Genomic DNA, 24,053 nt, shown 5'->3' with positions numbered 1-24,053 from the left:
ATTTGCTCACCAGAAATACTTCACTTAAGCAAGCATTTATGCCTAATGTAAACCAAGAAGGGCAAGACTTGGAAAAGGTAGAACTAAGTCAAAAAGTCCTCTCAACCAATCAGATTAATGCCTCTGTGGAACATATCCATCCCTGGCAGTGTTCAAGGCCAGGTTGGACACAGCCTTGAGCAACATGGTCCAGTGTGAGGCATCTCTGCCCACAGCAGGGGGTTGGAAGTGGATGATCATAAGGTCCTTTTCAACCCAAACCAGTCTGGGATTCTATGTCAGAAATATATTTTAAGGAAAAACCTGTTAAAGGATAGTAAATGTCTTCTAGTGAAAATATATCATAATTTATGTGAAAGTTGATTCAAGTTTCAAATTGCACAAAACTACCTTTGCTGTTCCACTGGGGTGGAGAACATGGGGAGAGCAAGGAGCAGGCAGGAGGAAGGAGCTCCTGCTTTCCAGCCAAACTCTAGGAGAACACTTGGAAAGCAAGCACCAATTTTCTACTAAGAATAGCAGAGAAAGTACAAGTAAATATTTTTATACTCTGTCACCTCCTGTCTGCAAGTTACCACACTATTCCCTGCTCTGAATGTGCCCATTTGGAGTCACATCAGATCCTAGTTTATGGCTTAGGCAGGAAGAATTGGCATGGCTGCATTACAATAAGGCTTTCCTTTGCATTGTTTCAAATAGGTGGTAACCACACTGTCTCTTCTCCCATAGGGAAGGCTACTGATCATATTCTGCATGGATGTCTCCTCAGTTTGTCTGCCTTTATAGGAAAGATTCAAGCATAGAAAAGATACCAAGTCCCTTTTTCATAACCAGCTTTAAAACAGATTACAACTACACAAGATGGGGAAAAATGTTGTATTTGAGATCCCAAACCAAGTACAACATGTAAGTTAAGATGGCCTATGACATGAACATTACTTACCATGACAGTAATCCTGACCATGGGAGTGTCCATGGCCATGATCATGAGTGTGTCCATGGCCGTGTTTATGTTCATGGCTGTGACCGTGACCTCCATGACTGTGTCCATGACTGAGACCACCATTAAATAGAGAATGGCTGTGTTCATGACCTATAAACAAATGGCACCATCAGAACATACATTTAAATTGTTAAATCAAAAGATGCTTTCATTTGTCTCTAAGCAACTTAAAACCTATTCATCTTTTAGGTCATCTTAATGTACAGCTTTAAATAAGTTCAGAAAATTAACACAAGTCGTTTGGTCTCTACATCTATGCTTGGCAACTGTATAAGAATATACCCGATTTGAGAAGTCAAATGCTTTTATACATTCCCACTTCTGAGATAAGTTGTGCTATGCTTTTAGTACAATTGTGTAGACATACAAATAATAGAAGCATATTAAAAATAGCTGTTTTAAGAAACCAGAAATTGGCTTTCACTCAGACATTAAAAAAATAATAAAATCAAGCTAAATCACTAGTTAAAGACCAAAACCTATTTTCTTCCACCAGTCTATATTGGTTTATGTGGTAAGCTGAAAGAGATACCAATTAGCTTTGCAGAAAAAAGAAACCCTATTTACCAAATATATATATTTAGGCAAATACTGTGTTTTGAATTTAAATGCAAAATTTAAGTTGAGAAGCACTGGAAGCTGAATCAGCCCATGCTTAAGATTTGGTTCAAACACTGCTTTGTAAATTTTCCAGTCAAAACCTGCTTAACTCCAGCTTAATTTTGTCCAAATGACACTCTGCAAATCTGTCCCAGTAAGGCACAGAAAGAAGAGTGCATGTTCCAGAGAGTACACTCTGGAGTTCTACATCTTCCAGTTACTGGATATTAACATGGGAAGAGGCAGTGACATACCAGGGCTAGTGATAAAACATAAAAGTCAATACTGCAACAAGTCACATATCCATTTACCTAGGATTGCCACTAAAACAACATTACAATTCAATCCTGGGGCTCTCAGGGTGCCACAGAAGGAAACAGTACTGAAAATTATAGACATCCTACCAGAGCCATGTGAATGCCCATGACCTCCATGTTGAAAAACAAATATTCCTATAAGATTTACAATGAATCCTAGTATAGAAACAGGAAGAAGTCTTTCATGATGCACATCAGGAGGCTCGAGTGCTCTCTAAAAAACAAAACAAAAAATACTAAACACCAAACCAAAACTAACAAACTCAAAATCACAAACCCAGAAGCAAAAGTACTTTTACAATCTCTTTACATCCTTAAAAGACACTGAAAAACCTAGAAATCACTCAGGACTTTTAGGTTTCGGGAAGGTACGTGGACAATTCTCACTGTCTGAAGTTGAAGTTGTTTATCATTAAAGCTGTGAAAGTATAGCAGAATATTCTGACAGTCCAGCTAACTTTTATCCCAACATTTCAATATGCTGCAGGACATGACTCAACACCATATGAACATATTCAAGTGTTGTACAATGTGGACTGATTGTGTCATCCAAAAACTTCCAAGAGTCTAGAATGCCATTTCTTCCTTTCTGCTAAGGAAGATAAAAGGATGAGAAGAATGAAATGAAGACTAAGAACAAACTGCAGAATTTTCTTAAAACTTCTAAAATTTAGATGGATTTTTTTTGTTTAAACTCTTTTCTTACCCTACTTTCTTTGGAAGTTTTTCTTCAGTGAGACATTACAGGCCTAACACAATTTGCATCTTGAAGCTAAGTGTTGAAGAGTGTAAATTACTATTGATGAGGGAGCAAAGCATTCACCATCTGACCCCAGGTATGAAAGGTACAGGGAACAGCAAGACAATGGAACTCACAGTAGATGTAACTTTTTAAAGGAACAGAGAGAAAAAGTCACCATCACAAGCAAAGCTAATACTTAGCATGGGAGCTAAGACCAGCAGAAAAACAATGATGATTCAATATTAACCTAGACCCTTCCAGTAGCAATTATTCTGTTTTTCTAGCAACTTTTATTGCTGTTTCTGGATTTGGAGTGAAGTTTTCATGTTTTTAGCAATTTCAATCCAGTTTGTACCAATTTTGAAATATTTACAGGCTTATTTACATACAGGATATGTTCCTGACAACTCTTCCCATTTCTCAAGTAAAAAGAAAACCACTAGAATGTATTCTGAACTAGAAGTCTAAACAAACTTAGAGTGCATCTCCCATTAAAAAGTAAATGGCTTTAATATAAACTGATCAGAATCAGTTTTACTCTTAATCCTACCTCACTTCAGTGCAGACATGCTTGATGTCTACATTTATATCTTGAAATTATCACCTGAATCATCTTGTAAAAAAAAAAAAAAATCAAGTGCCCTTGTAAGTGTTAAAGCTGTTACTACTTGCCAGTTATATCAGACCAATATATGGCAGATAATCCTTTTTCTTTGATAAGTTAGACCAACTTCTTCACAGGATATGGCTTATGACTAATGGCTCTCCTCTGAATAACTAGCATTTATCTTTCTTTATTGGCCTCATTTGTCCATTAACAATGAGAAATAAAGATCTTTCTATGACATGCTTAACCGCCTGAAAAAGGATAGGGTAAATCTCACAGAACCTTTACACACAGTCAAAACACACTATTTAAGAAGCTAGTACTGATACACTGAAAAAGCTGGTTTCTGTGTCACAAACCCACGATTTTAGATGGCCTTATTCTCTGTTCAAATCCCAGAATTTTTTAACCCATAAGAATATAGTTTATTTTTTTCAATTCAGTTTCACTGGTTTTATCCCCATTAAGTATGTTCTACAAATAGCAACATGACCATTGCTAGTGCAAAGGACTCCATAACATACCTCAACACCTTCAGAAAAAATGAAGAACGCTGTAAAGATGAGGAATAAGCCATTTACAAAACCAGCAAGTACTTCTGCTCGAACATACCTGCAAAAAACAAAAACACAAGAGTAGATATTAACACCTCCATTATAATGCTAAAAATTAGAAGTGGAACTTACGAGACTTGGAGTACTATCTTCTAGTTCTCAGTTGTATTACACAGGGATTTGCTAAATGGAAGATGCAGTAAATTAACTACAGTAAGTACATACAGTAAGAAATTCACTACGCTGTATTATGACAGAAATTACCTGATCCAAATCAGCCATGATCTGATCTAGATGAAAGAAAGCTGTCAATATGTCAAAGTCTTCCCGTTTAAGATGCTCTCTACTGGGAATTATAGTATAAATGTATATTTGGAAGCCACAAAGTAAGATAATCATGTGAGATGTAACTGAAGCCTGCTGATGTAAAGTTCTTCAAACAGCTATACATTAATTTGCCCCCCGTCTAGCAGGCGGATTTTTAGTACAAGTAGAAATTAACTATTTCAGATACCAAAGTCTTGAAATACAAAGCAGTCAGGTTAGAATAACATGTAAACCCAGCGCAGCAAACATCAGTCTTAACAAATTGTGGCTGTTCCCTAATACATGGAACACCAGCTGTTTAAATGCAGAGCAGTAATTAATACAGAACTTCCTTTCACTGCAATTAGTTCATAGTAGAATCAATTCTTCCTAAATTGATTTCTAGGCATACTGGAGTTTCCACCTTAATTAAACAGTGCTTTAAGTTTCAGACTACACAATCCGTGCTTAGGCAACACAGCGGAAGCTTAATGCAGACATTCAGGTCAGTAATGCTATAGGGAATGCAGCAACCCTGTTACAGCTCAGTTGCTGTTAATTAATCATACCACCAATTTAATAACATTGTATCACCAGTATTGTTTCATAGGGCACAACTGCAATGTGCAACGGAAGCAAGTGCCCTTGAAACAGAATCAGGCAGAGCAGCTATATCCATGAAGGTGGTACGGCATGAGGGAGTTACAAACTTTAACGGTTGACATAAGTCACCTTAAAAACCCACACTTTGAACATATTGTGTGAATTCACAATGTTGTGTGAAAAGAGGTTTTGTTCATAAGAGTGCAAACATCCTACTAGGCATTTACTGAAGTAGGTAAAGGTAACAGCCTGAAGTTCTCTAAAGTACATAAAGGTAACAGCCTGAAGTTTCTTACCCATACGAGAAAGCATCGTTTGACCTCCATTTTGAAATAACTGAAGCTGCTAATCCAGCCAATAGAGCAGTACAGTCAAAAAACATATGAAAAGAATCTGATATTAGACCTAAACTGGAGGAAAAAAGAAAAAAAAGAAAACAAACAGGGAAAAGTTACATTCCATATGTTACATGTTTAGTATGAAAACCCAGCATTTAATCTTTTACACGCCAGCAGAACACACTGTGTGTCTAACCGTCAGGCAAGGTTTTGTTAGCACAGAGGAGAAAGCCACACTAGATGATCAATACAAACACGGTGACAACTGTTTTTGTGAGCTTTGGGGAGGCACTTTGGAAGAGTGCTTGGCAAAAAGTCCTCCTAGCACATGATTCTGGTGGTAGCAGAGGGTGGTTTCCGTAACACGAACCACAGACCCTGGAGTAGGTGCACTCACAGCCTCACCGCTCGCCAACATAACTACAGTGGCAGGTATTTGTTCTATTTCAATTTATAGTTTGACCACACGAGCAAAACTGGCTTGAAAAGAATATACACACAAGCTGCATTTAAATACTGACCCCACATAAGTGCATTTTGCAGCCAGTTACAAAAGCAAATTGGGTTTAAAGATACTGCTTTTCTATCATACACAAAGCATAGATCGGTTAACTCGCACAGTAACACCAAAACTGTTCTGCGGAAGACTACCAATGCCACCAGTGATGGCACTCAGCATTTACAAAAGCAATATTCTCAAACCTATTTTCAAGCTTGACACTTTGGAAGAGTTTCCACACACAGGGGAAATCGGCCAAAAATGTCTTGGATGCCTGTTACTGAAACAAACTCCCATACCAGCTCTGAACCAGAAATCATACAGCAAGTTATGATGGCACTGTGCTCACAACTGCAGATCCCACAAGGGCAAGACTACCCATAGGTGCAACACCAGCACAGCTGTGCTGCTTTCCTGAGCTAAAGCAAACATGTCCAAGTAGCCAGAGGTACATGCATTTATCAACAGAGGTCAGTACAGACTGCAACACAATTCACCACATGGCATAAACATGCTCTGAGCTATAGATACAGTTCTAAGTGATTCAACTGCAGAGATGACAGGATGATCTGAGGCTTTTTTGTTTGTTTGTTTTAATTATAGAATCCCAGACCGGTTTGTGTTTGGAAGGGACCTTAAAGCTCATCCAGCTCCAACCCCTGCCACAGGCAAGGACACCTCACACTAGAGCAGTTTGCTCCAAGCCCCTGTGTCCAACCTGGCCTTGAACACTGCCAGGGATGGGGCAGCCACAGCTTCTCTGGGCACCCTGTGCCAGCGCCTCAGCACCCTCACAGGGAAGAGCTTCTGCCTTAGATCTAACCTGAACTGCCCCTGGTTCAGTGTGAACCCATCACCCCTTGTCCTATTGCTACAGTTCCTGATGAAGAGTCCCTCTCCAGCACCCTTGTATCTCCCTTCAGACACTGGAAGCTGCTTTGAGGTCTCCACACAGCTTCTCTTCTCCAGGCTGAACAGCTCCAATGTTCTCAGCCAGAACTGAGACGACTCTTTTACTTAATTAAGATGGAGAGAGACTTTTCAGCAGGGCCTGTAGTGACAGGACGGAGGGTGATGGTTTTAAACCAAAAGAGCAGAGATTCAGGCTGGATGCGAGGAAAAATTCTTTACAAAGAGGGTGGTAAAACACTGGCACAGGTTGCTCAGAGGTGGCAGATGCCCTATTCTTGGAGACATTCAATGCCAGATTGTGGTTCTGGGCAACGGGATCCAGTTGAAGATGTTCCTGCTCATTGCAGAGGCTTGGACTAGATGAGCTTTGAAGGTCTCTTCCACCCCACACCATTCTATGATTCTATGAATTCTGCTTCTCACTTAGAGACAAGGATGCTTGCTGCAGTGCTGCTTGTTGACACCCAGATACCAGCTCCACATGAAGCCACATTCCCAGACAAAGGATATCTATGGCAAGTAGGAGGCCCAGAACGGTCATAACGAGTCCTGGCTCCTGTAATTCACGCTCAAGGGCAGGCTTCCCCCTCAGCCCAGAGCCCAGCCGGCGGGACACCGGCTCCAGACAGACTCCTGCCCAAAGCGGGCTCCGGCTGAGGGGCCGGGGGAAGCTCTCCGGCAGCCCCAAGGCCCGGCCGCTGGGCCAGGGCCCGGCCCCACCGACAGGGAGACGTGGCAGTGTCCGGGGCGGGAGGCGCCGCTTCCTGCGCGCTGGGAGCCGCTCCCGCCCCGCTCCTCCCCGGTACCTGTTACTCCAGATGCCGTAGAGCAGCTCCACGAAGGCGAAGGAGAGGTTGAGGCAGAGGAAGAAGAAGAGGTTGCGGGAGGTCTTGTCCTTCAGGATGGACCTGCGCACGGAGCACACAGCGGGTCACCCACCGCCGGCACAGCGAGGGCCAGGCACCCTCCGCGTCAGCCTCCCCAGCCCCTCCGGGGGGGGCTCAGCCGCTGGCACGGCCCCCGCTGCGCCCGGCCCAGCCTTGGGCCTCTTACCTGAACCAGCCCGACACCTTCCTGAGCAGGTTGAGCTTGGGCGGCTTGTACTCATCGTCCTTGATGGAGAGGGGCAACATCCTGCCGGGGCTGCCGAACCCAGGCTGCGGCGGATGGCCGCGCTGCCGGACGCCGGGGGAAAGCCACCGCGACCAGAGCGCCGCGCCAGCGGCAGCAGCCGAACTACAACCCGCGGCCTGCCGGGAGGAAGCACAGGAACGCCCCGCAGCAGGCGGGGCAAGGCCGCACCGCCCCTGAGTCAGCGGAGCGGCTGCGCGGCCGGGCCGAGCCGCGGGGTGCCGGGAGGGCGGCTTTTGTCGTCTCGGGTGCCCGGGCTGGTGGCAGGGACGCCGCCGGAGCACGGCCCGGCTGCTGCAGCGCCTCTGGAGGGCTCGGGCGGCCTCCCGAACGTGAGCGAACCCGTGCACGGGGGGAGCCGGGCCGGGGGGACCTGTCCGCTTCGGCTGCGGGGGATCGATATGAAATGGTGCCCACGAACGGGGGGGGACCCGCTCAGGACTTGTATTAACAGTACTGTATTTTGACATAAATCTTGATTTCCATCCGTTCCGGGTTTGGTTTTGTTCTCTACAGGGGGTATTGTAAGAATTTTTTCAAGAGGTCAATCTTGCACTGCAATTTCATAATTTAAGTGGCAAAACTCACTGGCATTTCTCTGCTGGAAAGTCCACTGAATGCTAATTCTGAAGGTTTTATATAGGCGTTTGTTTTAACTAAAGAATGCATAATAATGTCACCGTTGTCACCATTACAGCCGATCATATGCAACTGAGTACACACAAAAATGTATGGCAAGCCAAGAAGTCTCATTTCCACAGCAGACATTCATATCTTCACCATGGTTTTAAATCTGTAACTAGTTAATTGTGACAGTAGCATTGGTCAGTATGGCTGCAAGTAGGTGGCACCTGCGGAAAGAGAGCCTAAGGTATCCTTTGAAAGCACGTATGGCCAAGCGCCAGTCTGAGTTTGTATGAGCAAGCAATGAGTGTCTACACCTTTAAAATGAAGCACCCAAACAAGTGACGAGGAAATAGTTTCTGTGACATCTCCAGCCGCACATCTAGTAACCTATAGGGATGATGGGGAGGGACTATTTGTTAGGCACTGTAGTGATAGGACAAGGAGTAATGGGTTCAAACTTAAACAGGGGAAGTTTAGATTGGATATAAGGAAGAAATTCTTTACTGAGAGGGTGGTGAGGCACTGGAATGGGTTGCCCAGGGAGGCTGTGAGTGCTCCATTCCTGGTGGTGTTCAAGGCCAGGTTGGACAGAGCCTTGGGTGCCATGGTTTAGTGTGGGGTGTCCCTGCCCATAGCAGGGGGGTTGGAACTGGATGATCTTAAGGCCCTTTCCAACCCAAACTATTCTATGGTTCTAAGAAAAAATATCATGTCTTAAACCTCTAAGAGGACTGGTAAGCTCAGTGGAAGGAGGCTGCCCAGGGCAGTGCTGGAGTCACTGTCCCTGGAAGTGTTCACACACCCTGGAGACCCTCAGTGCCATGGGTTAGTGTGCTTGCAAAAGAATACTGGGTAGCATGTGTGTAACTGGTGCTCTTCAGTTACAGAGTCCTTTTAAATTCCAACAGATTCAAAGATCACAAACAACTCTCCTGCAAAAACAAGGTGGGGAAACCACTTGGCAATAATGAGGTGAGTTCAAAGGTTTTTTTAGACTAAAATTATTTACATTTAGACTAAAATCATTTGCATTTCAAGCATGGTATGTGCACGTTGGAAAACAAATTATCAATATTTCTATGCTAAAACACGGATACTTTCTCATAAACTATAATTGATGTCCTGGATCACTTAATTTGATCAGAATTCCCTGGTGAAAGCCTAGAAATTCAGCTCTGGGGCACCCAACGTAAAAAGGACATGGAGCTGCTAGAGCAAATCCAGAGGAGGCCATGGAGATGGTGCGAGGGCTGGAGCAGCTCTGCTCTAGAGACAGGCTGAGAGAGCTGGGCTGGGTCAGCCTGGAGAAGAGAAGGCTCCTGAAGGGGAGACCTTAGAGCAGCTCCCAGTGCCAGCTTCCAGAGGGGCCTTTTAGCAAAGGCATGTAGCAACAGGACAAGGGGGAATGGCTTTTAGCTGAAAGAAGGGAGATTTATGTTAGATATTTAAGGCAGTTCTTCCCTGTGAGGGTGCTGAGGCGTTGGCATAGGGTGCCCAGACAAAGTGTCCAGCAAATCCGTGATAAAGATTGTTCCTTCCTTGGATGGTGGAGAAAGAAAGACCGTTTTACTTATTTCTGTCTGCCGGAGCTCTTGAGGACACACTTTCTCTGCCTTTTGTTTCTCAGCTAAGGCAGAGCTCCTGCAATTCTGACTTTCTGTACAATTTTGCTTTCTAATTTCAGCTGGATGTATGTATGTAAATAAATGTTCAATCAAAAATGCAGTACTGAGAAAATAAGAGACAATGAGCAATCTAAAGAATTACTCCAGATTCATTTGCACAAAATAATGAAATGTGATGTTAACGCAGAAACTGAGTTCCAGAAGTATGTGTCTTGATAGTCAGACGTAATTGGCTCAATCACTGAATGGCTGGGTTGGAAGGGATCTTAAAGATCAAAAGTCCTAAAATCCTCCTTATTTATTTACTTAAACAAAAGTCTATTTAATACTGTGGGAGTTTTGCTCAAGTAAGGGAGATAAGTGGGATTAATGACTTTTCCTTTCCTGTTACTTGTTTTAAAGGTATTTCCACTTCTGTAAGCTCCCAGGAAGAGTTAAGGGAATCCGCCTACTGCGCTTCACTTCAGTGGTGATCATTGTTTTACTTCTTGTGGCAGGTGCTTTGACAGCTTTGCTTCCCAGTATCAAAGATGACAAAATGCCCAATTCGAGAAGGGAACCAAAAACCCAGAGTCAGTCTGCCTTGGATGCATTTACTCTTATTATGCAGACATATAATAGAACAGACTTACTGCTAAAGCTTTTAAATCACTATCAAGCCATCCCCCACCTACATAAAGTAATTGTTGTGTGGAACAACATTGGTGAGAAGATACCAGAGGAAATGTGGAATTCCTTGGGACCTCATCCTGTCCCCGTTGTCTTTAAAGTTCAAACTGTAAATCGCATGAGGAATAGACTCCAGAATTTCCCGGAGCTGGAAACTAAAGGTAATCAGCAGTTCATATTGCTACTATTAATACTGTTCGCACGCTTAAAATCTAAATGCTAAAAGGGAGATGGTTTGAGTTTTACTGTGTAATAAGCCCATGGATCTGTTGGTCCACTTAATATGGAAGAAAGCTATGTTATGACATCAGATGCACACCACCACTACCACCAGGCTTTCAGTCAAGAGTAAGGTAAAAAAGAGGGATGTCAAATGCATTCACAGGCTTTTTGCAAGGTGTTCTTAGTTTCCTTTGTCAGGCAAACACAGCTAGTTCAGCTTCTCTTTATAGAGTAAACTAAAATTCATAGTGCATGTATTTGTTGAGTCTCTGCATTAATCTGGACTTAAGTCATCTGGTAATGACTTCATTTAATCCATTTATTTACGACTGAGTTCTCATGCATATGCTGTTCTGAAGAGAAATCTCCATCCGTAGCTGTCTGGCTTTCTACCTCAAATTATGGATCCTTTTTAAGAGTATCTTCCCCGGTCTTTTGGCTATTCATCTAACTATTCTTCATAAGCTCTTTGCAGAAGAAGCACAACAATAAATCTGTTTGTTTCAAGTGGAAAAAAAAATCCCGTATGTTCACAGCAGCCTTCCAGTATCTGAAGGGGGCTACAGGGATGCTGGAGAGGGACTCTGCATCAGGAACTGTACCGACAGGACAAGGGGTGATGGGTTCAAACTGAAATAGCGGAAGTTCAGGTTAGATCTAAGGCAGTAGCTCTTCCCTGTGAGGGTGCTGAGGCACTGGCACAGGATGCCCAGAGAAGTGGTAAATGCTCCATCCCTGGCAGTGTTCAAGGCCACGTTGGACACAGGGGCTTGGGCAACTTGCTCTAGTGTGAGGTGTCCCAGCCCATCGCAGGGGGTTCCAACTGGATGATCTTAAGGCCCTTTCCAGCCCAAACCAGTCTGGGATCATACGATTCTATGGTTAGTAAAGGCAATTCTGTTTGCTGCCCCCTTCCTAATATGACTTGCTAATCAAAAGCCATGACTTCTAGGAAGACACTAGAAACTTCAACATCCCAAGTGTTTTATGTACTGTAATAGGGTTTACACTGACTGTAAACTTAAAAAGCTTTAATGTACCTGAAGTTCTGATCTAAGAGTGTCTTTCATTTTCCACTTCCTGATAGTCTTTTGCCCAAAATTTAAGGCAAAGATTCTTCTTTACGTAGTTCATGCTATTGAATATTGCCTGTGCAATTCATTAAGCTTGCTTTGTTAGAACTTGCAAGTAGTGAAGAGATGGGTAAAATTTTACACTAAGAATCCCTTATAAAACTCATACTCTAAAGAATGGTATCTAACTCTTTTAGTTGCATTTTTATGCAAGATTAGCAGGATCTTAAGTTGTTTAATCTTTTGAGAAGTTAAACGTGGTTTTCTTTCTCCCCCTTTCAGCTGTTTTAATGATGGATGATGATACACTAGTCAGTGCTCATGACCTTACTTTCGCCTTCTCTGTTTGGCAGGTAATGTTTTGCACCTTGGCATGCAGTATTTGAGAGTTACAATTGAGATGAATGGTTTTAAGTAAGAGTAATACTATATCTTCATGTTTTACCACCAGTTTTCTAGCTATACAGCTAGATTTTAGAAGGATTGAAGCATTGAACAGTAGCAATTGCAAAAATATTCTTCAATACTAGCTATACCTGTAATCTGTCTTTCAAATTTGTAACTCTTCTTGTACAAGAACACTGAAGTTGCTGACTGCTGAATTTATATAAATTGACATGAGGCAGCAAAACAAAACTTGTGGGTTTTTTTCATCTCCAAGAGAAATTGTCTATAAAGTTATTTTGAGTGCCAAATATACAGCTGCAAATTGTGGATAGATGTTTCTTGGCACTACATAGCGTTGAATGAGGCATATTGTGTCAGTTCTGTGAAACTGTGTTTAATTGCAACATTTATGCAGATCAAGGGACCATATGCCAATAATTTCATTCTTTCCTGGCAATAATCTTGTGCTCCTCTCTTTTTTTTTTTAAAGCATAAATCTCACTTATGACAATTCTTAACACGCATTTCACGGTGTGTTCACTTTAATTGTTTAAATTTCTTTTATCTTTCAGCAATTTCCAGAGCAGATAGTGGGATTTGTCCCTAGGAAGCACATTTCTACTCCTTCAGGTGTATACAGTTATGGCAGCTTCGAGTTGCAGAGCCCTGGATTTGGAAACGGAGATCAGTATTCTATGGTTCTTATCGGCGCAGCATTTTTTCATAGTGGATATTTAGAAGACTTTCAAAGACAGCCAGAAGCAGTTTATGCTTTAATAGATGAAACTCAAAATTGTGATGATATTGCCATGAATTTTCTGGTAGCCAAGCATACTGGGAAACCTTCAGGAGTGTTTGTGAAGCCTGTTGACATAAGGAATTTAGAAAAAGACACTAACAGTGGCTATTCTGGAATGTGGCACCGAGCAGAGCATTTGTTACAGAGATCTTACTGTGTAAATAAATTGGTTAATATTTATGATGGCATGCCTTTAAAATATTCTAATATCATGATTTCTCAGTTTGGTTTTCCTAATTATGCCAATCACAAGAATAAAATGTAAGCCAATAGATTTAAGGGGTTAAAAGTTAAACAATACTCAGTGAATTGTACTGAGTTCAACGAGAGGAGAAGGTCTAATTGCTGCATCTTGGCCATCCTTATTTGTAGCCTCTGAACTTTTTCCATGTGGCTTCTTATGTATATTTTTTTTTCCTTTCTTACTAATTTTCCAACGTAAATTTTGAGAAAACTTAATATGTTTAGCTGTGATAAAATCATCCCATTTCATTAAAACCTGAAAAGCTATTACAATTAATTAGGCCAGTTCTTCAGAAACATGCAGAGAAAAATGCACTCCTACACTTGCAGTGCTTATGTTTAGATTATTTCAATGTTAATCTAGTTAAATGAGGTGTAGGCATATTTTTCATAGTTATATCTTGAGATACTTCCTTGACTTCCTCCTTCCCAGCGAAACTGTAGAAAGGCTACAGTAAACTGTTGGCCAAGCTTCTAGACTCCTGTACAAAACCCCTATGAAGTTTGTATATATAAGCTATTCTGTATTCTGAGATGTTCCTGAAGCTGCTATGAAAGCAAGCCGGGGAAGAGTTCCTCATCTTAATCTCAGATAGACCTAAAACGGTTGCTTACAGCATCTACTACTGCTGAGATAGTGGAAAATGATCTCTGGTGTGGCTTTTTTCCCCATTATTAATTTGCCTAAAGTTGCTGAAACACTACAAGCAGCTGAAAGGTAAAGCCTAGCAGCTAGAAATGCAAGAAACATGAATACATAAAATATGAAACTTTTATAAGCAGCCAGAAGAAATTGAGGGGATATTACATATTAATACTCTCTTTAGTCTTAGTTTTATTTTTACATTTTGCATGTACATTGTTACAAAAGTATGCCCAAGAAAATCTAAAATATGACTTACTTACCATTGCTAAGAAGAGCAGGCTGTTCTACATATATGACAGTGTACATTTTGTTGTATTACAGGTCTACCGTTTTTTTTCATAGAGTCATAGAATCCCAGACTGGTTTGGGCTGGAAGAGACCTTAAAGCTCATCCAGCTCCAACCCCTGCCACGGGCGGGGACACCTCACACTAGAGCAGCTTGCTCCAAGCCCCTGTGTCCAACCTGGCCTTGAACACTGCCAGGGATGGGGCAGCCACAGCTTCTCTGGGCACCCTGTGCCACCGCCTCAGCACCCTCACAGGGAAGAGCTTCTGCCTTAGATCTAACCTGAACTGCCCCTGGTTCAGTGTGAACCCATCACCCTTGTCCTATTGCTACAGTTCCTGATGAAGAGTCCCTCTCTGGCATCCAAATGAGTATTTACTTACTTTTTGGTTCCTTTCATCTCTGGTTTTGGTGGCTATGACAACAGAATTACAATGTGCAATGAATGAGTAAAGCATTATAAAAAAAAAAAAAAAGTCTTTTGAAGTACAGAGATATCTGACAGGGCTGGACTATTATGTGTTCTGATTTCCCTGGCCTCATCTATAGCAAGAAACAGAGCTATTATTAACAGCTTTTGTTAGATTGGGATGCTGTAGTTCTGCAACCACCGTGTTAACATAGATTGGACAGACCTTTTCCATTGAAGTTACAGACTTATTTTTGTGGTATGGAGGAAAGAAAATAGATATTCTTGGATCACAGAAAGGAATCAAATCTGGCATCCAAAGTAGATTTAGTTTAATTTGCATCAGCTTTTAATTGATTCTTATTACCAGTTCAAAGGTGTCTATGGGCAATCATTAACAGCTAATACCAGGTACACAAATAGCATCTGCACAAAATGGGTGTATCATTTTTTCAGGTTTTGTAATGTTAGCTGACAAAAAGTGGTTGAAAAACGTGACAAATTCTTTACAGCTGGGCTGATTCTGGATGTAAGTCTTTGGGGGAATGGAGAATTCTTTTGCCTTCTTCTATCAGTGTTACAGGATTTTGTTTCTGTTCAGTGAAGTCTTCCTAGTACTTTTGCAAGATTTAAAGGGCAAAATCTTAACATGGCAGTGTAAATTCTGCTTAATTTTATTGTAATAGTGAAAAGTAGATTTTAATTATTGTGGTGTAGTGATAAGTAGTAATCAAGCAGGTCTACAGTCTTTCCAGAAATGCAGCTTTCCTCGTGGCAGTTTACTGCGTTTCGTTTACTCACTGCTCTGTAATCTCTGTTCTTTGCAGTATCAACTAGAATTGTTAAGGCTCACAGGTGTTGTTTACCTTACTTTTAAAATGTGAAATGAACTGGCAACTCAGCCATATCTCACTGTTGGCTTCTTTGCTATGGGGAAGGAGTTGGTTTGGGTTGTGTCCTGGGTTCAGCGACAGGTTCAATTACTTTTCGTTCTTCTGTATCAGTGAAAGAATTAATAGAACAAGATTTTATTATACTGGTAAATTGTCAAATAAAATATGTAAACCAGATTGTTTTCAGTGTTAGATGTCTAAAGTAAGCTCACAGTTTGCATACAGATGAGCAGTACCAAGATTTCATTTTTTTAAGAAACATGTACTTGTTGGCACTTACATTCTCTTAAGTTGGGCAAGGCCTAAATTAATTGAGGAAATAAACTGAGGGGGAAAAGTCACCAAAAACCACAGCCTTAAGCAGTTAGTTAGACCTAGATAGAAAAGAAAATCTGAAGATATGATTTCATCTCTAGCCATAATTCATTGTGCTTAGCAACCAAAAGGGGTTTTTATTGTTTTTTAAAGGCTGGCAACTTTTTATACCTTGATGGCTACAAAAATGCCTTAGGATTCTTTAATGAAATATATTACTGAGGATTTATATTTTTAACAAAATAATATGTATGTGATGATTTTTCTGAGAGATTATCTAGATGTCATTTGGAAATGTTTTACAGTCTAAACAGATTCATCACCACCTCTGAATGTTCTATAGAAATTAATATTTAGGAACACAGGGCTTTAAAAATGGCATCTAAAAGATATTTAAAAAATTCTTGTTGAAAAATTCGGGATATAGTCTTAAAATGATGCAACAGGACTACATGAAAATTACTTCTTTATATGCAGCTTAAAAAACGCCACAAGATGTCACTGTAGCCTTGGTATTTGGTATCATCAAATATTAAAAATAGTAATTGGAATTGATTAAAATCAGCAAAATTATATGAGGTGAGAACATTCCTAAAGCTAGCATTTTGCAAGGTGAGCTGCATTAGATAATCACACTAAAAGCTATGAGATACAACCCTGGAACTGAAAAAACATGGAGGTTATTTTGTGCATATTTTTACAGGGGAGAAAAATTATTTTAAGTACTTTTTATGCTTACAAAGGCTCCAGCTAATTGCCACAAATGAGAACTGGTACGTAACCAAACCAATACTTGTAATTTTTACAAAAGGTATATAAGTGGTATACGAATAACATAAATAAAAGTGGGCTTCAGTTTCTAGACACCTCTGCCTCCTAGATTTACTAGCCTGGCTAGAGGGACTTACAAATAATAGGCTTTAACACAAACTAGGTATCTAGGGATTCTGGATCCTGGATAGCTAGCCCGTTACACTGCTCCAGCTTTGCTTCTGTTTGCCCAAGATAGCTTCGTTAAAGCTAATTTGAGTATGCTCATTCAAACTCCCCTCAAGTAGAGTGTAAGCACATACTTAGAAATGTATGTTACATCGAACTGTAGTGAAAGTTTGAGTAAAAAAGGCTGCTAAGAACAATGGTTCTAGAGAAAATACATTGATACCTCTTTTCTTACTGAGGATATGTTACCCCTTAGAAAACTGCTTACAAATAAAATTGAACTATTTAATTAAGGGTTAGCTGTAAGTGTAAGCAATCTAGAGCAATACAGGAAAAGATAAGCACATTGATTTCCATGAAGAGCAAATAGACGCAACAACCTTTGTTTGATTTCCTGTTACAGAAGACTGTGCTCTTAGTCTTGCAAGCATCTTGTATGGAATAGTACTTACTTCTGAGAATAAGGTTTCTTACCTAAGTTCGCAGGACCAGGCCCAAACAGTCATACTTAGGAATATTAGTTCTGGAGTTATGAAAAATGGGGGCAAAAAAGAGCCATTTGAGAACTCAGGTACACAGTATTAGAACAAACACAGAAAGTAAATAAGCAACTACAACTGCATGAGAAGTATTTTCTGTAGTACTTCAGTGTATTTATAAGGCCTTAAAGAGCATCCAGTGCTTATGACACTAGATAAAAATTGAGAAGTTGAAAGTATTTCACACTTGTATTTAGCCTCATCTACAAACAACTTAGAATCAATTATATGGACTGGTGATTACAGGAGCTTATTTACGGTGTTTGGAACACATGGCGACAATAACATGAACCTCAGGGCTGCACGTTGCTTTGGTTTTTAGGTGTTTCAAAGGTGGTTTTTGTTTTGTTTGGTTAGTTGTAACAATGAGACGGACAGCCTGCCCTGCTTGGCACTCAGCAATTCTTTCGAAAGGGGAAGTTGGTAGAAAAATGGCATTTCTAACATTTTCAACACTCCCGTTTCTTTGGCAGAAAGTTAATCGCAGACTACAAGCTAATTCAGCTTTTGCAGGTGAACCACCAGAAAAACCAATCTTTAACTTTCGGGACAAAAACAAACAAAAAAAAAAAATAAAGGGAAAAGTAGTTTTGTGTAGTTTTACCAGTGTCTGTGAAGCACTTTACGAAGCTCTTCATCGCCCAGCGGCTGACACAACCCACAGCGGCCGGGCACAGCTCAACTCCCTATGGCTCCGAGGCGCCAGAGCTCGGCTGAGGAGAACCCCGCTCGAGGGCACGTCACCAGGCACCGCTCTCTCATTGGCTAGAGAGGTAGGAAGGCGGCTTTTGATTGGCGAGTCACCTTGTCAATCAACCGAAAAGGTGGCGCACACCCTGCCGGGCCCCACTCACACAAGTGTCCCGGAGAGGGAAGCGGCACTGGTGCTGGCGCTGCGCCCCGGGGCGGCCTCCCGCCCGCCCCTTCCCGGAGGTGCTAGCCCCGCCTCAAGCCCTGCGGGCTGTACTTCTGCCTCTGCAGGGCGCTTGCCTCGGGCGGGGGTACGGAGAGAGGGCCGCGCTGCCCCGGGAAGCGCGAGTGAGCGCAGGGCTGGGGCGGCAGGGCGGAGCTGCGCCGGGCGGTGAGGTTCTGTGAGGCGGGGCGGCTGGGCGGGCGCGGGGAGCGAAGGCGGGACGGAGGAGGAGGAGGGGGCCTGGTCACTCGCGCGGCTCGGCCCCGGGCCGGGCGAAACAAAGCCTCGTAGCGCGGTTGCTAGCGCGCCGCCGGTCGCCTGGTAACCGCCCGCTGCCTCTTCATCCGGGGGCGTTTCCGCGCTGCGGGCGGGGCGGAGTTGAAGTCCCCGCGGGCGCCAGCCGTGTCCCGGAGCTAGTTCTCGTCTCCGCTCTCGTTCCTATGCGGGCTGCGGCAGCGGCGCTTCCCGCAGCGTGGCCCCCGGCAAGCGGGCGGCCCCTCCGGGCAGCGGGTCGCTTCCCAGAGAGCGCGTCCCGGCCCCGCCATGAGTTCGGAGCCTCCCCGCGCCTCGCTGCTCCGCGCCCTGTTTAAGATGGAGCCGGCGGCAGCCGCCTCTGAAGTGCTTGGGGGAGCCTCGGAGTTCGTGAAAGGTGAGAACGGGCCGGGGAGCCCTGCCCGCGGGGGTGCCGCTCGCCGGAGCCTCTCTCGGGAAGGAGGTTCGCTGGCTTTTTTCCCCTTCCCCGCCTTTCTCCCCCGGCTCCCTGGGTTTTGCTGCGTGCCCGGCTCGGCTTCGGCCCCTTTCGCCTTGCGGTTTTGGTGATCTGCCGGCCCCTCGGCCGCCGCGGGGCACGCCTGAGCGGTTCCTTCCTGCTCTCTTTTCCGGTGAGAAGCGGGGCCGGCACCTGTTGCTGTGCGTGGCTGTGTCGTGGGTCAGAAATCTCAGCCCTCCTGCACCGAGGGGTGTCCGGCCGGGCTGAGCGGGTGCTCGCACTCCGGCCGCCGCTCTTCGCAGGAGAAAAAGGATCATGGAGTCCCCTAGGTTGGAAAAGCCCTTTCAGCTCATCCAGTCCAACCCTTACCCCAGCACTGCCAAGGCCACCCCTAACCCATGGCACTGAGGCCTCGTCTCCACGGGGTGTGAACACTTGCAGGGCCGGTGCCTGCAGCCCTGCCCTGGGCAGCCTGTTCCAATGCCTGAGCACCCTCTGGGGCAGGAATTGTTCCTCAGCTCCATCTAAACCTGCCCTGGTGCAGCTTGAGGCCGGTTCCTCTTGTCCCATCCCTTGTTCCTTGGGAGCAGAGCCCAGCCCCTCCTGGCTCCATCCTCCTCTCAGGCAGTTGTAGGGAGCGATCAGGTCCCCCCTGAGCCTTCTCTTCTCCAGCCTGAACCCCCCAGGTCCCTCAGCCGTTCCCCATCACACTGTGCTCCAGGCCCTGCACCAGCTCCATTCCCTTCTCTGGCCCCGTTCCAGCCCCTCAATGTCTCTCTTGCAGTGAAGGGCCCAGAGCTGAACACAGGATTCGAGGTGCAGCCTCCTCAGTGCCCAGTGCAGGGGCACAGTCACTGCTGCCACACTGGTGCTGATACAGGCCAGGATGCTGTGGCTGCCTGGGCAAGAAACGGCTCAGCTGTGCCTGTTGCATGGTAGGGCAGGACAGGGCTGCGGGATGCTGTGGAGAAGTGCTGAGCTGCTTGGTCTGCCCTGCAACGCTGCCTTTGTCTGTCTTTCAGATCGACTGTACTTTGCTACTTTGAGGAATAAACCAAAAAGTACCGTAAATACCCACTACTTCTGCACTGACGAGGAACTGGTCTATGAAAAGTAAGTGTTACGATCTGTTGTTTTTCATGTTCCAAGTGATCACCTGAGATTCTTCCCAAAACACTTAAATGCTCTATAGGATGTTCTTGCCCCACTTGGCTGCTTGCACATAGCATGAGTATGAAGGTATCCTGAATATATTTAGACACTAGCTGAGACTAGTTTAACAAGATTGCTGTGTTAAAAAACACAAAACCAGCTACAAGGCCAATTAAATGGTTTAAATTATGGTTGGGCCTAGGGGAAGCATCTCTGAGCTTTGTAAGAGTTGTTTGTAAGGTGAAGGAGATCTCTTAAGGCTTATTAAATCTTATTAAATGGTGTCTTAAATAGAAGACTGTTGTTTGGTGTGGATGGATGAAACAATAGTTTGTTTTGTGTGCGTTTTCCTGTGTAGAGAGTATGAAATGTTCACCTTTTATACAGAATCATAAGAATGCAAAACTTAAATGTGCATTTGGAGAAGTCTGCAACTTTTATTTAGAAGTCTGTAGAAGGTTTTGAGATGGTACTTCCTGTTGGCTTTTGTAGAACAGCAGAGAAAATATTTCTCCGAAGTAAGAGCTTCACGTGTTTAGAAGACAATGGAAGCACACAGAAGGCCAAAAGTAAAATTGGGTGTAGTCTGAACACTATTAAAGGACATCAAATACACTAAACAAAGTAATTGCTGCGGTTAAATAGTGGCTGCTCTACACTGTGTTCCCAGATCATGTTTCACGTGTGATGGTGTGTCTAGCCACTTGACAGGGGGTTTGCTGCAGAAGTGAAACAAAAAATGTGGTCTTATTTTAAATAGAACTTTCCATATGAGTTGGAGTACTTGTGAGCATCAACCATTCTTCCTTCAGTGACTTCAGTGCTACTTCTGTGAAGGTGTAAACCGGTCTTACTTTGTTTCTAGCTTGCTTTCTATGCACAGGTTACAGTTTTAGGGCTACACACTAAAACTACACTATCTACACATGTTTTGAGTCTTCATTATCTTAAGCTGTGTGTCTTCTAGTGGAGCTCCCAATGGTTCACTCTCAAAGTTGTCTTTTGTAATTACCTGCTTGGGTTGGGGGTAGGTTCTGTAATGATCATTAACTTACTCACATTGGAAGGGACCTCAGGAGTACCCTAAGGCAAGGCTGACCTTATATCAAAAGCAGAAAAGCAGAATTCAACTGGGAAGGCCCTGAGCAATTTGCATTACATGAATATGTTCCACTTTCTTTAATGAAAGTAAAATTGGATTTCGTATCTCTAAGACTTCTGTGTTATGCTTGACCTGAGGAGTATTGTTTCTAATTCTTAATATGCTTCAAGTAAGGGTGAATGAATCTTGTGTGCGATTTGATCTTGGGGTGGGAAGGTGGAGCAGTTCTGCACTGTTAGTTACAGATGATTGTACTAACCAAGGACTGTAGCTGGGGTATTTTGTGTATCATATTTAAAACAAAACAAAAACAACTGAGAAATTTGGGCAGGAGGGAGAGGGAAGATGTGAAAAGGAAATTCAGTAAGTGTACTCCTTAACCCAATTACCTGTTAACCACATACCAAGGTCTAATTTGACACCAGATAGAATTACAAGGTAATGGGAGGAAGCAAAGTTTCCTTTATCTTCTAGGGCACACCTGAAGATTTTGGATGTGTAACTTGCAGTGTGTTTTCTGAATGGATAGGTCCTAATCTAACTGGCCTTTTTTCAAGGCATCATCCTCTATCTGATACCAGAATAGGACACTCCCTTTTGTGCTCTCAAAATTCTAAAACATGAGGTACAAGTTAAGTGACAGTTACTAGGTGAGTTTTCTGTAACAACCTAACACCGTTATGTAACGCTGCTAAGCTTGCCCCTGGTATTTGTATTGCAGCACCCATCACTATCAGTGTTTGCAGTAATCGGCAGTAAAACCATGCCACATTCCCATTTTTTTGATGTCAGCCTGTTAGGTTTCACAGGCTGTACAGCAAGTGAGGGGCCTGACATCAGGGGCTGTCTGTAAGTAGTAGTGGAGTGTAGCTTTAATAGACCAGATCAGATGTGCTGCTCATTCTCTCAGAAATGCAGCCTTCTTTCTCACAGTGATCAGAAATACTTGCTGTGTGATAGCAAAGTAACTACTTGGAAGTGAGTTCTGAAGCTATAGCTCCGAACAGTGGTTTCCAGAGCCTTCATTCTTGCTTGTCAGAATTTCATGACCACTTCTGCCTTTTAATCAAATGAGTTTTTCAGATTGTTACAAGGAGGAGGAGATGTCTACTCAGGGACACAATCCTAAGCACCTGTGAGGCACACAACTAGTTGTGTTAATACAACTGTTTATTTGTTTAGATAGACATCATTCTAGTGACAAGGCAAAGATACTTCATTGTGTATGGAAGTAAACAGCTTTGGGCTGTTACTCTGTTAACTTTAGTGATAACTCCTAAGTATGAAGTGCTAGAGAAAGTTATTTAGCTGACTTTACTGAGGTGTCAGTTTGCCTTCACTTCAGTGATATGCTATCTTGAAAACCCCGTATGTAGGTTCAGGGTTGTCTGATTACACAGAGCATGTTATTGGCTCACATAGTACTTAGAATCTCACTGCCTTGCTTCCCTTGTTTTCCTCACTCTTGAAGAGGCATCAGGAAGTAATAGTGTACATTAATAGTATACCCCATTTATTAAACAAAGCAGCTGTTGTGCTGGTCTGATAAATGCTGACGTGCTCTTGCAGTGTGTCACGTGGTTTAGCACTAAGTTGTACACAAGGTGTGGTTATGTAAAAGCTGGGGCACTTTAGCCTTCAGTTTCACTTGAGGTTGTCAGCTGTTCTCATGAATTCATAACTGCCTCAGTTAAACATTCACACTTTTAAACATAATAAAGATAGGCTTAAATGCTTTTAAGAACATCTCAAATGCTGGGTGACTAGGAACTCACTACTAGAACTGTCACTGTCGCAGTTAAATGTGCTGCAATTTAACCTTGAACCTATTATGCTAGGGAAAATGGTATGTAAATTCCTCAGTTGATGGTATGTAAATTCCTTGGTTGAGGGAACAAGAAACCTGAATGAATCTATCCAATTCTGAATTCTCTTTTTTTTTTTTTGATTGTTCTGTTTCTGTAAGATTTTATCAGTCTCTTTCCGAGACTCTGAGGTCCCTCCTGAGAAAGGAGAAAGGCTGCACGGGGCTGTAAGGGAATACAATCTTTCAGGGTAATGCAGTGCAGGTAACTCTTATTTCAGGAAAATAGAGTTAATGTGAAATAATCCAGCTTGATGAAGGCTGTCAGTTGGCAAATAGACAAGCCTTGCCTTGGCAAGACCTCAGTTAATGAGTTAGGCACTAGTAAGCAGCTTTTTATTCTCTAAGAATAGCTTCTTTCATGTTTCACCTTTCAGTAAACAGGTCTGGGTTGAGCATACTACACTTGACTGGTTAACTCGGCTTTCACATTGTTATCAAAGCAACCTTTTATGTCCTTTTTGTTGTTGAGTAGTTTTCTCAAACAAAATTAAAATTTAGATAATGAGAAACAGGAGTCTTTTACTGATAAATTATAATGGCAGTTTTCATAAATACTACTGTTTTCAGTCACTTGTTCTGACTTTGGATCTCTTGTGTAAACAGCTTTTGCAGATCTAGTCTGCCACGTGAGCAGGTGTAAAATTAATGCTATATTCTCTGTACGTCCTGTTTTACAGTAACACTTTCTTTCAGGTCATAGTATGTTACCTGCCTGTTCCACAGCACTCTTAATGTTAGCTGCTGCTTTCAGTTTGAACAGCAGTAGAGTAAGACCCTTAAATGTTTACCTACAGCACTATTAAATGAGCACTGTTTGGACTTTGATTTGTAGGACTTGTTTCCTTCATTGTGTGTGTATATGCAAAGAAGCAGTTTCCCTCCTGTGAGAAGAGTAAGGGTTAACTTGTTTGTTTTTACTTTGGCTAAATGCTGCTTTTCTGTGGCTATCCAGTAACAGTACTTGCATACAAAACCTGAACTTCTCCATTGTTTTGTGGCTTATATCATTTGAAAGGAAAAAGAAA

General features: G+C 42.8%; 3 protein-coding genes across 13 annotated transcripts in view; 2 read left to right on the top strand and 1 right to left on the bottom strand.

Annotated features, from left to right (window-relative positions):
* SLC30A7 (solute carrier family 30 member 7) overlaps nucleotides 1-7,724 on the bottom strand; it is a 34,074-nt gene extending 26,350 nt beyond the window's left edge. For all 5 annotated transcript variants that reach the window (XR_013957409.1, XR_013957410.1, XR_013957411.1 and 2 more), the window contains exons 1-6: nucleotides 7,535-7,724; nucleotides 7,288-7,389; nucleotides 5,029-5,142; nucleotides 3,794-3,881; nucleotides 2,008-2,134; nucleotides 944-1,093 (exon numbers count right to left, since the gene is read on the bottom strand). Coding sequence is in view for 1 of the 5 variants with exons in the window: in XM_080623146.1 (XP_080479272.1) it covers nucleotides 944-1,093; nucleotides 2,008-2,134; nucleotides 3,794-3,881; nucleotides 5,029-5,142; nucleotides 7,288-7,389; nucleotides 7,535-7,614 (661 nt within the window). In the remaining 4 variants the exon portion in view is untranslated. The remainder of the gene's footprint in view (nucleotides 1-943; nucleotides 1,094-2,007; nucleotides 2,135-3,793; nucleotides 3,882-5,028; nucleotides 5,143-7,287; nucleotides 7,390-7,534) is intronic.
* A 104-nt stretch (nucleotides 7,725-7,828) lies between these two features.
* EXTL2 (exostosin like glycosyltransferase 2) lies at nucleotides 7,829-15,662 on the top strand. Of its 4 annotated transcripts, none has more exons than XM_080624310.1 (5): nucleotides 7,829-7,944; nucleotides 9,148-9,211; nucleotides 10,267-10,694; nucleotides 12,111-12,181; nucleotides 12,788-15,662. In XM_080624310.1, exons 2-5 carry the CDS (start codon nucleotides 9,207-9,209, stop codon nucleotides 13,277-13,279), a joined length of 996 nt encoding a protein of 331 aa, XP_080480436.1. In that variant the 5' UTR covers nucleotides 7,829-7,944; nucleotides 9,148-9,206; the 3' UTR covers nucleotides 13,280-15,662. The 4 variants fall into 4 exon arrangements, with proteins under 4 accessions (XP_080480436.1, XP_080480435.1, XP_080480437.1 ...); XM_080624309.1 differs by having other exon boundaries at nucleotides 7,829-8,021; XM_080624311.1 differs by having other exon boundaries at nucleotides 7,829-8,065; nucleotides 14,225-15,662.
* A 1,996-nt stretch (nucleotides 15,663-17,658) lies between these two features.
* The window catches only part of CDC14A (cell division cycle 14A), a 60,052-nt gene continuing 53,657 nt past the window's right edge, over nucleotides 17,659-24,053 (top strand). For 3 of the 4 annotated variants that reach the window (XM_080622782.1, XM_080622781.1, XM_080622780.1), the window contains exons 1-2: nucleotides 17,659-18,847; nucleotides 19,930-20,020. In XM_080622782.1, coding sequence (XP_080478908.1) covers nucleotides 18,742-18,847; nucleotides 19,930-20,020 — 197 coding nt within the window. In that variant the 5' untranslated portion in view covers nucleotides 17,659-18,741. Of the gene's footprint in view, nucleotides 18,848-19,185; nucleotides 19,237-19,929; nucleotides 20,021-24,053 lie in introns of those variants that run through there. The other variant, XM_080622783.1, reaches the window with a different exon arrangement.

This window comes from Psittacula echo (genome assembly GCF_963264785.1).
Source record: "Psittacula echo genome assembly, chromosome: 7".
NCBI classification, from domain to species: Eukaryota; Metazoa; Chordata; class Aves; order Psittaciformes; family Psittacidae; genus Psittacula; species Psittacula echo.
This window is presented reverse-complemented; position numbering and strand designations above follow the sequence as displayed.